The sequence below is a fragment of the Falco punctatus genome (genome assembly GCF_963210335.1).
Source record: "Falco punctatus genome assembly, chromosome: 7".
Lineage (NCBI taxonomy): Eukaryota > Metazoa > Chordata > Aves > Falconiformes > Falconidae > Falco > Falco punctatus.
Window position 1 is genome coordinate 59,671,201 of NC_137587.1, and position 12,612 is coordinate 59,683,812.

A 12,612-nucleotide genomic window follows, 5' to 3' on the forward strand; every position below is an offset into this window, starting at 1 on the left:
GTAATTTATGGAATATCACCCAAGAAGATGAAACAGATTGTCCAGAGGAGAGGACAGAGGCAAGTGCCTCTGTAATAAAAATGTACCCTGGGACTTCCGTGTAGGTCATCAAAAAGTGTCAGTAGTGAGTAAAACTAGAATTTCATATGGGTTTTTCTGAACTCATCTGAACAATGTAGTTAACTCAGAAATTGAAAAATAGCAACTTAATTATGCTTTAATTACATCAGTGTTGATTCTTTTCAGCAGGAACATGTAGTTGCTGTCTTTAGCTGTTGTTAGATGCAGAACTAACTGCAGGAGTTGGGTGTACTAATGCAGTTGCTTTCTGCTTGGAGTTGTCAGGGTGGGAACCACGATTTCTTCTCCATGCCCACAAATTCCATGTTCCCTCTGTTACTGCTCACAAAGAAGGAAGGAGGTGATACAGACTCTTTTCAATGCCAAAAGCCTCAGCTAGCTCATAGGTGCCAAACAGCCAAGCAACATTTCATCCCTTCCTGGATGCCAAAAGCCTCAAATATCCCTGCTCCACCTGCCAAAACCTCCAACTTTGTCCTGACAACTCCTGCAGTGCAGGCCTGTGTTGTCAATATGAAATTTTGCAACACACTGACAATAGAAAATCTGGATGCTGTATAATACTGGAAAACATGCTGGGATTCGCCTTCAGTTCAGTATCAAAATGAATTACACTGTAAATATTTCCTGTGTGTGACTCTTTTGCATGTTTTATTTTCCAAAACTTGAATTTGAATTTATTCAAAACTGCTGTAGAATAAAAATATATTGTAGAATTCTACTCTGAGAGCTCTAAAGTATATCTGAGCCCCCAGATGTATTCTTTCATGTAGCTGAATAAGTCCATCATTTGCCTTTTGGCTCATTTCTTGCTGTTGATTCTTCTGTCAGTGAGCTTTACCAGCTTGTGTTTCTGAAATGGTCTTTTGTTACCAGGCACAGATTCCATTTTGCAGTCAGTTCGTAGTGCATGGATACCCTTACACGGTGGCTCAAGGGATAGTTAATGTAACTGAAATAACGTTAACAGTATTAAAACTAATTGTTTCTTAACAACTGCTTAAAATAGCTGCATTTACTCACAAGTGTTTTTATCAGTCTAAAATAATGAATCACTGTTTTTTCTCCAGGATTTTATAATTCCAGATATGTCTTTTTTAACATACAGAATAATATATAATTTACTTTGGTACATAATAAGTAAAAGATTTATTTAACTTAATGACATATACAGTGCACAATTAGGTAATATATAATGCACCCAGCAATAGCAGAAATATACCAGGAAATGTCTTGAAATCTGTCATAATGAAACAAGTCAAAGTTTTTCTGCTAAAATCAAGTAATGCAAGATCTTATTAATAATCCTTATTTGTCTGGAAATAAGGTTTGACTGTTCTTCTATTTAGTTGCCCCCACAACTGAAATAGTTTTTCCTAAATCTTTAATCTAATCTGCATTCTACACCTTACTTAAATTGTACCAAATAGAGGTGTAAATCATTTTTGTATGTGACCTTAGCAAGGAAGGAGACTTCTAGTCTATTTTGTCGCAACGCCATAGACATAACAGCCGGAGTTAAAAGTGAGGGGATACAGTTAGGGGGCTGTATAGCATATCCAGTGATTATCAGCAGGTAAATACTTGTTCCTTCAGTTATGCGCTCTGCTCAGGGATACAGTCAACAGTGCAATTTGATACCTTTTCCACCAAGTGTAGTGTCTGGAAAGAAGAATCTGGGAAATGCATCACAAAGCTACTCAGGCAGGATAATTTCCCTTCAGTGCCATAATTCCTTGTGTTACCTCTGTTTGGAGCACTTGTAGGTATGAGGAGAAGAAAACTGCATAGTGCAGTGCTGTGCGTGGAGATTAGTGAACACCGACATAACCTTGTGCTTTGGAAGACTGTGAAAGTCAGGATAGTGTTAATAGTATTTATGGGTTGTGAGAGTGGGAAGAAGCAATAAAAAGGAAATGCTTCATCTCTGTTCAAAATACCATCAAGGATGAAATTCACTCCTGGGAGAAGGGCCAGCACTGAGCTTTGGGTATTGCTTAATTTAGGCCTTCAGTGGGACTGAAGTGGTGTTTATACCCTTCAATAGGTTCTTTCACTTGGATGAATTTAATCTGAAGAATCTAAATTCTGTATGGAGAAATTTAGTTATAAGCAATGTGTTATTAAATAGCAATATGGTAGAGCTGTGCCAATGTAACTCCTTACGGGGATTCTCTTTTGGAGTTTGGCATGTCTTTTCAAATTAATAACAAACTGTTTTGATAAGAAGCCATGAGAAAAACCAATGAGCACTCACCCAGAGAGCTGCATTAATGCTAGCATCGTAGCAGTTACATTGGTAAATATTCCTGCATAACCCAAGTCCTTACTTGGGTTATGAGAGTGTCTTATTTTGAGAGCCACATCACTGAGTAGAGCATTTTAAATACCTGTCCAGCCCTGCACATGGTCTGTGTCGGTAGATGCTGCCCAGAGGTTGCATTGAATCTCTTCTAGAACCTGGCAGAGCTGGGCACCCTGCTCTGGGGAAGTGCTCAGGGGCACATCTCAGGGCAGAGTCCGGGGCAGTTTGTGTTGTGATACGTACATGGCAGGACTACCACCTGGGGACTCGTGCAGATGGATCGAGTGTTGCATCTCTACATTTCTTTCTTTACACTTCTGTTACAATGTGGTTTGTGTTTGTATTTAAAGCGAGAATGTGTGCTAAAAACTCTGGAAAACAAACATTCAAGGTATCAGAGCATTTCTGTTGAGAAGCTGAATCTGTTACGCTGAATGCTAAACATTTACATATCCAAGCCTTATGTAATGGATGTCTGAATAATAATAAAACTGCATAAACTGACCTTCATTCTCTGGCACTGCATCTCCTTTGAAGTCTGCATGACCAAATTCAAGACAATTATGTCATCCTTCATAACAGCCAAACAAAAGTTTGGCCAAATAATCATTTTTCTCTGTATAACAGCACTGTGTTTGATTTTTGTAACGTGTGTCAATGTAGCTGTTGTTATTTACTGGGTGTTACGAGTGACAGTAAAAATCCCCTTGTTTTAGATTAATGATCAGCCCTGGTAACATCTGGATTTCATTTATTTTACCTCAGTGCCCACTTCTACTATACTTGGAGTAGTACATGGCAAGGCAAGTATGGCCTGAAACACACACACACACACACACACACACAAATAATTTGCAGAACGTGGTGTTACAGTATGTGCCCATATGTGACAGAAGCGAAACAGAACCCTGGACAGAAGGGAAACTGGCACTAACATTTCCTCCCCTGTCCAAATCTACCAATGCCACACTTTCAGTAAAATTCTCCATGTAAAAGGCTGTCTCTGTCAGTTAGGGGTTGTCAGCAGAGACTCAGGTTGCACGTTACTGGGCCTCAGACCTTGAGGAAACCTTGGCATACTGTCATCTCACTCTTTGAGACTCTGCCTATATCACCAAGTGCTTCAAAACTTGTAATTTATTTTCCTCCATCCCCTGATTCAAGTGATCCTTGCCCAGGCCCATGTACTGTGTCACGATTTTTTTTTTTTTTTTTTTTTTTACTTTCAAAATACATCCAATAGATCGGGATGAAATAATTTGGAACTACCTTTATCATATAAACAGGATTAATTTCTGCAGAGAACATTGTATATGTTCTCAGATATTGCTTGCATCTAACCCTACGTTCATATGGGATGCTTTTAGAATGCATACAACTCCTGCTAGCGTTGCTGGATCCAGTGGAAATGTGACGCCTTTTGCCATCTAGTTCTACGTAAGGAGCAGCAAATCATCTAGGTTTATAGCTGGTTTAAGTTATTTTATCTGGATTCACTACAGCACTTGTGGCTTTACTTGATCACGTTACATCATGGGTGTGCATGCACACATTTATGTATGTGTAGGCACATACGTACTTTCACAGTGAATATGCTTAATGTATGTGTTGCACTTCACATGTTGCAAAATTAAAGCACTAAAGGAAAACCACTTCCATTCTAATATGGTTCAGCAAAACTTCATTACTGAACCTTGTTAGAATTATGACTGAAGACAATAAAATCATGAAAAATTGAAATCAAGAAGCAAACCACGAATGCAATCCTGAGGTACAATAATACCCTTTTGTGCCCAATTGCAATTAGCTCTTGATTTAATTCTTAAATGAGCTTCCAAGGTTTTGTTGGTTTAAATTGTAATGTTGATAATCTTTTCTTTATTTTACTTCAATTTGGTACCATGGTGTAGACAAATGAAATATGTAGAGTTTATGAAACCAGACAGCTAGTAAATCAATATTATTTTACTAGTAAATTGCTAAGCCAGTGCAAGCTGCTTTTAATTCTTTCCCATGGGACAAATAGTTTGAACTAGCTAGAGTTTAAATCAACACTGTGGGCACTGAATTAGTCAATGATTCTGAAGAAGGCTTTGTTGGCATAAACTTCTGCTTTGATCACCCTAGTATTTACAGCTTTTTAATTAGATACAGTTCAGAACAATGGCTTTTATCAAAGCAGTTTGGTAAGTGAACAACTGGACATTGTTTAGGGCTTTAGAGGACATTCTGTCTGTTAATATCATGTGGCTGGTTTTAATACAATAATGAAGTTAGGATTATTTTAGGCATTGTCACTGCTTTGTCAAAAGAAACTAGCTATTCTGGAAAAAGAGAGTGGCATGTATTGCTTTTTTAATATCATAAGTTTAATCATTTCTCAACGTATTAAAAAACAATCATTTGCCTTGGGATTACAGAGGACAAACTTTAATTTTGCACTCATAAATTTGAAATAAGTGACTTTTGTTCATCTTGACTCATTTTCATGTGCTGAGTGATTTGTTGGGAAGTGCTGAGCTCTTTTTATTCAAGATTAAAGGCAGTTGGTTCCATTTTCAGTGTCAGACTTTTCAGAATTGGCTTCTGATATAAAGTATACCCAGCGCCAGTGTGAAAATTCCTCGGGGATCTTGGCAGAGCTGGGCTCCATCGTTTCTGGAAGGGTAGATTGGCTGAAGTATGCTTTTAAAGCTTTATAGTAAGTGTTTGTAAAATTTGTAAAGTTGTGGGAGCAAGAAAGTTAAGGAGCCACTGATGTGTTTAGACCAACTTCTGTAGTCTAGCGTTCAAACGGAGATAGCATATTCTCTAATTCACAAGTAGTTTTTTTTATAAGCTCAAGGTTTTTTTTTGAGGAAGGGGATGGAAAAGTTTGGAAATTGCCAACGTTTCTGTTAGCTGTTTAACTATGGGGAGTAGTGCTATTATACTAAGTCTGCCTACTCTTAATGCCTTTAAAATGTGTTTGAGTAGTCCTTAGTTCTGCTTAAGTGTAGCTAAGATTAACTGTTTGCCCTTTGGGTTCCTAAAATGATGCTTGTTCAATAGTTATACTTAAAACTGCGGTGTGAATGCATCCTAAGTGTAACAGCTCATTCACAGAAATGGGCCGGTTTGCTCAAGTTCTGCGTCATTTTAATTAATTAATTAATTTTTTACTATAATATTTAGGAGGAAATTCCTTTGCCTACACAGCACAATATTGAGGTGTATTCCTTGTATGGTGCTGTTTTGAAAATAGCTTTGGTTTTATTGTTTGCCATTTTTACTTCAAGCTTGGTAGGTTTTTATCTGAGTCAACTTTCTTCATGGCTGAAGATTTGCTGACTTTATCTGTAGCATTGAATTTAAGGGGAGTTATGTATGTATTCCCCCCTTTGTACCATAAGATTTGAATTAGACATCCCTCACTTTCAAATCACTTTTGTAAGGCATTTTGGAAGAAAATGGGATTGAGTCTTGTTCTCATGAGTTTACTTACTTACAGAAAATATGGATTAAAGTGTTTTCATCTGGTTTAGTATTGGGACATAGTCTAATCTCTTGCACTTCTCTGGATCTAGTCAGTCAGGAAAATCTTTTTAGCGTTTTAAGCACTTATGAAGACTTGAATGTTTACTTGGGTGCAGTTTATTTATTAATGTTTTTATCTCTTTGCCTTCTGTTTGCTGACAGATAGCCCTTTGGTTGGTGTTTCTGTGCACTTGTTTTCTGGGAGGGGGAGTAAAGATTCTGAAACACCATTTGATTAAATTGTGTCTTCCTGCGCTGTCAAAAAAATATAGTGATGTGAGTATAGCGCCTTTGCTTGGAAGCCCACTGAAGTTCACGGGAATAGAACTCTGGTTGTATAAATAGTTGTTTCATTAAAGCTTGGGTGAGCTCTTCATGTTCTCCTATTTGTGATTGTTTTGGCACAGAGTAAATATCAGTCAGTGTTCTCTGTCACCTGAGATAAATGACTTGCCGCCTCATTTTTATCTACAATATGAATTTCATAATGATGTTATTAGCTGTTACGTTATGTTTGCAGTAGTCTTATGTGCAAACTCTATCACCACGGTGATTAGAGAAATGGTGTTTACATTTCAGTCTGGGTGTAATTTAAGATTCTTAAAATCTTAATTTTTTAATGATAACAGGCCCATCATAAGTCTGACAACTCTTAGGGGATCACTGTTTTGTTATAAAAAACTGTGCATGATTTTTCAAAAGAGAAATTTTAAAGTTTGGAGGGACAGACGAATGAAAGTAGGATGTAAATGAAACAGCTGCTCAAGAATTGCAGCAAAGTGAGAGAAGTGCTTGGGGTAATTCTGAATCTGATTTTTCCTATGCTTTCTTCATGAAGATCATAAACCAAGAAGTACTCTCTTAAAGCAGGACATTATTGAATAATTTGATTCATATTACATTCTAATATTGAACTATTGTGTTAAGATACCTTGTTCTAAAATGTCCTGAGAATTTTCACTGGGAAATGTCAGTTGTCTTAAACAGGATATAATGCAAGTGAAAAATGACATTTTTAAGACATCAAGCAGAATTTTGGGTTTTGTCACAAATCATTCATTTTTATGTTTGTGATGTCTGGAAATGTTTTTGAAGCCTGTGTGAGTGAGTTTAAGCTTAAATCAGTGTTTGATTGCTGTACCCTAAAAATCACTCTTTTAGCCTTTTCCGCCAGTCTCTTTCAATTTAATAGCACTTTTTGTAATTAAGTTGTATTCTTGTTTTGCTTCCCTGATTGCAGTTCCGTGTGTGCACTTTATGAAAGATTTGAGGTGCTTAATTTCTGTACTAATGCTGAGTGCAGACACACTTGAGGAGGTAAAAAGAGACTTCAGTCCTCTTGTTAGTCCTGGATATGAAACTCCTTTGATCAGGATTTCAGAAAGCCCAGCAGCCCGCTCAGAACATGATGTCTTGTCTGGCTGCTTGAGATCAGTTGTGTAGTTCCTACGCAGTGTGTCGGACGTAATGTATGTTGGGAATGACAGCGTATTTGGACATAACGGTCCTTTGGCAGAAGGCAATGCATCAAACATACTGTATCTTCAAAGACTCTGCTTCCTTTCCCATGTTACTATTCTATATTAAAATAGTACATGAATTTGAGATACTGTAAATAAGCAGCAAAGTAACGTACTTGAGCCTATTAATGCCAAGCAGTAAAACATGTACCAAACACATCCATTTTTTTTCTCCCCCATGCGCCCCCCTCCTTTTCTGTTTTTGTAGACCTCCAGAATTACCCGCTCTGATGAAGATAAGGAAGGCTCCTGGGATGCCTGGGGGGCCTGGAGTGATTGCTCACGGACCTGTGGCGGGGGAGCCTCCTACTCGCTGAGGAGATGTTTAAATGGCAGGTAAGCAATGAGCTTGTGTATTTATTCTTCTGCAGCTCTTCCATAATTACCTGTCCTCTTCTGGTGTCTACAGATATGCGTTGCTGCTTCTTTATCTGGAGCCAAGCGCTGTGGACAGATCAAGTTTTATGAAATCCTGCTTTTAATATATTTCTGTTATGTTAGATAAATATCTTAGCCTTCAATTCTGACAGAACTTCAGCATGCTATTATATATGTTTCTGAAATAACAACAATGATTTATCTGGTACAGTCAAGTATTGAGAGGAGGCCCTGTCACTGGAATATAAAGTGAACGGTGAGTTAACCTGCATACAAATTAGCCTTCCGTGTGGCTCTTCCATGTCTTCCCTGTAGTAAAAAACAAGTGACTTACTCCACACATAAGTGTATCAAATTCTGCTTTCTGTTAGGAAGCTTTTTCTCTGCCAGTTCTCTCAGTGCACTAGTCCTGGTGGCCATATGTTTTTGTGGATAAGCCTTAGTGTAGCTTAAAGAGAACAGTGTATGTGGTGAAAACAATTTACCTCAGCACAAAGCTGGACTAATGTAGGACTTGTTGCTACAATCCTAAAAGTAGGAGTAATGCAATAGGCCTGTAGTCAGGCGAGAAGAGATCCCAACCAGCTTTGAAGCATCTGTGCTGGCATCCATACTTGCTGGCTTTACTTGAATTATTCTTGAACATTTTAAAAATTGCTGATTATACTTAAATTTCTGTTTTGTTGAGATTTTTTAAGTTAAATGTGTTGTCACCCAGGAAGTAAATTTTTCTTAAAAATGGCTTGTAGAGTGGTACGCTAGTTAAGTGCAAACTGTATGAAATACATGGCTAAAGATGATTGTTTAAAACATTTCCTGTTTCTTTTAGTGCAAAATGCACAAAGATCTTTAAGAAAAGTAATAGTTCCAGAAAGAAGCCGTGATATTCTACCAGTGTGTTAGGGACTGTGAAATGAGCTCAATAAATTGTAGCAATATAAATTCCACTGTGGTTTTATTAATATTTTTAATGTGTTCCCTTTCTGAAAAACATGTGTTTCCCATACCTTGACAAATGTGTAGCTTAAAAGGTTTTTTTTCTGTGTTTTATTGTTGTTGTAATGTCCAGGAAATGCGCAATTGTGAAACAAAGTTTTCACATTTGTATGTATCATAAACATTTTTAACTTGCACATTGTGATGCAATCGTTTGTAGCAAAAGATTGGAAATTTGAGACATATAATACCTTGAGCTTGGAGAGTTGTACCTTCTGCTGAGCTGCTTGAACTCTTGCTCCATGCATCTATTGCTTTTTCCTTTTCAAATGGTATTTTTCAATCCCTCACATATATTAAAGAATTTTTTAATATTTGCAATCAATTTTCATGCAAAAAGTGGGAAATTTAGTCCAAGAGCTGTAAATTACCAGCTATACATTTGTGCATTCTTTAATGTAAGGCAGGTCTTTTTGGTATGAAAGGATTATTCGAAAACACTATTCCTGATTTTAGAGACACCACTAATTGTAATTTCCTGTCAAGTCGTTTGAAATATGTTTTCAGTTCCTTCAAGGGCTTGATTTAGCCATTCTTACAGAGAGTATCTTACACGGTGCAGAAGTGCTGGCCAGTTATTGAGAAGTTTGGCAAACTGGGTCCCTGAAAAAAAAAAAAAGTGAAATCCACACACACCCGTATTTATAAGACCATAGTAAATAATCATGACTTTACATGCCTGTTATTTTAGCTACTAACAACAGACTTTGCTGAGGATCTGAATTGCCTGGATTTCAGCATTCATATGCATTGCGCACCTTAGAAATGCATGCAGTCATGAGAAATAGATTTCATATAAAGTTATGAATTCTGCTCATGTGGCGGTGGGTCAGTAAAATTACATGCTGTTTTTCAAAAGGGTTACATTGTTTTTGGGGGAGAAAGGAAAGATTTGAGGCTGTGTTTTCTTTCCTAGGAGAAAGGGAAATCAATACTCATTAGCCCGATGCTTGATTAAAGGATTGCTTAGGTATTCCAATCCTCTTTTCCTCTGGGTTACATCTCCCAGATTAGAAATAGCTTTGCTGCAGTCAGAATAGATCCAAGTTTAGGGATGCCTTGTGAAATCTTTTTCACAAAATAAATGTGTTTTTCGTAAGGTTTGCAGTAAATTGGGCTTACAGGGAAAGCCACACGTTCTTTGCTGAAGAGAGACAGCAGTGTAACCTGTCGAGCCCCCAAATCCCCTTTGTATTTAAACCTTGTGTTTTGAGTCCAAATTATGGTAGGGCAGTAGCAATAAAAGTCTAATTTCCAAGAGAGTAACTAGCTGTAAAACAGGCAGGGTTGTGTTTTGCTGTTATGCAATGTAACCGTTTTTACCCTGTTTTTCAGGAACTGTGAAGGTCGGAATATTCGATACAAAACCTGCAGTAGTAATGTGAGTCTGGCCTTTAATCCCATTTTGCTTATTCAAACAATGTGTTAAAGTTTAAGAAATGCTGCTTCTTGTTTAAAACCTTATGGTGCATAATTTTCTTTCCATCATTATTACAGTTTTTAAAGATTTCAGTCTGCATGACACCATGAGGTCTCAAATTTAGGCTTCCCAAATGGACTTTTCTTTTGAAATTATAGTGCCAATTGTGATTCAGAATGTTTTATATCATTTATTAGGAAAGTTACACATTTTGGAGGATTAACGAATCAGTTCTCATCTTAAACTAGCAAGTGCTTTTCCTGGGGGTGCTGCCTTTCAGACATTAAAGTGAGCTCCTGATCCTTTGTGATCATTAATGATACAGTGGCACTCTTCACATGAGCAAAGAGGTTAACCGCCTGTGTCCCTTTCAGATCTTAAATTGGATAATTACTCCTTATATTCCCTGTTTGCCTAAGCCCAGATTTTTATATGTCCATATGCAAAAGCATGTGTATTTAGGTACACTGGCATAGATGATTTCCATGACTGAATGTAAAGCTGGAGTTTTGACTATACAGTTGCTGTTACTGTGATGCAATCACATTTTATTTTTACAGACACATTTTATGAAAACCAGTCACATACAACATACTTCATGACTTGTGCTCAACTGATTTGTAGCGATGCTTTGTGCTGTTTAAACAGCTGCTGCCTTTCACCCCAGATGTTGTAGTCCCTTCAAGGTGTGCAGCTCCTGCAGGACTTTGCGATACCAGTGATCAACAGAGCATGTGTACAAGCACAATAATTCAGGATGGTTTATGGTCAGCAGTCACCGCCTTGCACAGGTTTCCTTTCTGTACGATGTAACATTCATATAAGCCTATTCCAGAAGAGAGAGATGGTAGATAAATAATTAAAGCAAAAAAACTTTTTTTTTTTTTTTTTTTTAACTGTAGTGCATTTGATTAATCTGCTTCTGGCTCTGGGAGAAAGGCAGCAATTTTCACACAAATAACCCTTAAAAGGTGAGGCCCGCAGTTCCCTTGGGTTGAATTATACCCAGGCAACGGCAGGTGATACTCATGTCATTGCCAACCCTGTGATTTCTGCCAGCAGCAGGCAGCTGTGAAGTATGACAAGTTCTCCTTAGGAGGCCTGACACTGGAAGTTGCCCAGTAAATATGTTGAATCAGTGGATCTCCTGGGAGAACTGGCCATTCCCACTCTCCAGTTTGCCACACCTACAATTTCATGTGTGCCAGTTGGCTTCTGCTCTCCTCAAGAACAAGGCTTGCTAGCACCTTGAATTGCTCTAACACTCCACTCCTCAGTGTTGGATGGATTTTCCACCACAGCGGCTCACAGCCGAAGTTTCTTCTGGCAGAGCTAGTGGAAGTGATTAATGAATCAGGCCCAGTGCATGCAAAACTCAGATTCTGGAGACAAGCCCTGTCACTTGCCCTTTCAGAAGAAAAGGCCTAGCAGCTCTGACCACAATGTCCTTAGCTCATAAATAAAAATGCCACATGCAAAAAATACCGTAATCTTGTAAAGCTGTCTGATAAGCTAAACTGCAGCCAGCCGGTATATAAGCAATAAATAAACTGCCACTGTAAAATCTATTTGTGACATTCCTTATCTAGTTATCTAGCTGTATGCGCTGTATACAGCCATATCTCTGACTGCTTGATCCCATGCACTACAGCTTCCTGTGCGATGGCAGAGACAAGCCGAGGTAGTGTACCGTGTTATCCCAGCCAAAGGACTAGAAAACTACCCAGTGGGCAGAAAAAGGAGAAAGATGAGATCAGTTTGGACGTGTTTTCTGTAAGCAGAGGTCTACGTGCTTTTAGGATATGTAAGAGCAACTGTGGATACTGTTCATTGTAAGGGCTATTCAGTAAAAATCTGATGGCAATGAAGGCACTTTCTGCTTCAGCGTAGAGAAAATTATTAAAGACGATTACCATATCCTTTCTCAACTCCCAGAGAGTTTTTCTGAAGTCACTGGGGCCTGTTTTTTAACTTTAGGACTTATTTTAAAGCGATAAGTGGCAAGCATCTTGTATGTGAATCTGTTTGAATTTATGATGATTCAAATGTTAATTTCCAGACAGGAAGCTGCCTTTACAGTTCTGCTTTTGGGGCATGTCTGAAAGGGATCAGGTTTCCATTTCAGTTTAGATACAGCCAGAATCTCTCAGGAATGGTTTTTCCTAGATTATGGATCATATAATAGAGAACTCCTGAGAGAAATGTATTTCATGAGAATTCCACCATTAATAAAGTTGATCTTTGAATTTGGTGTCATTGAATTCAAACCCAGTATTAGACCTGACTTAACCTTGAAATGGGAGCTTGCACCTAATGTAAACCTGGGGCTACTAGGCCAGTTTTGTTTCAAATGATATTATTTTCCCCAAAGCATTATTTCTAATGAAAGCTTCTTG

General features: G+C 38.0%; 1 protein-coding gene across 4 annotated transcripts in view; it reads left to right on the forward strand.

Moving 5' to 3' along the window:
* ADAMTSL3 (ADAMTS like 3) overlaps positions 1–12,612 on the forward strand; it is a 195,280-nt gene that overhangs the window by 78,879 nt on the left and 103,789 nt on the right. For all 4 annotated transcript variants that reach the window (XM_080396390.1, XM_080396392.1, XM_080396391.1 and 1 more), the window contains exons 4-5: positions 7,631–7,758; positions 10,132–10,177. In XM_080396390.1, coding sequence (XP_080252516.1) covers positions 7,631–7,758; positions 10,132–10,177 — 174 coding nt within the window. The remainder of the gene's footprint in view (positions 1–7,630; positions 7,759–10,131; positions 10,178–12,612) is intronic.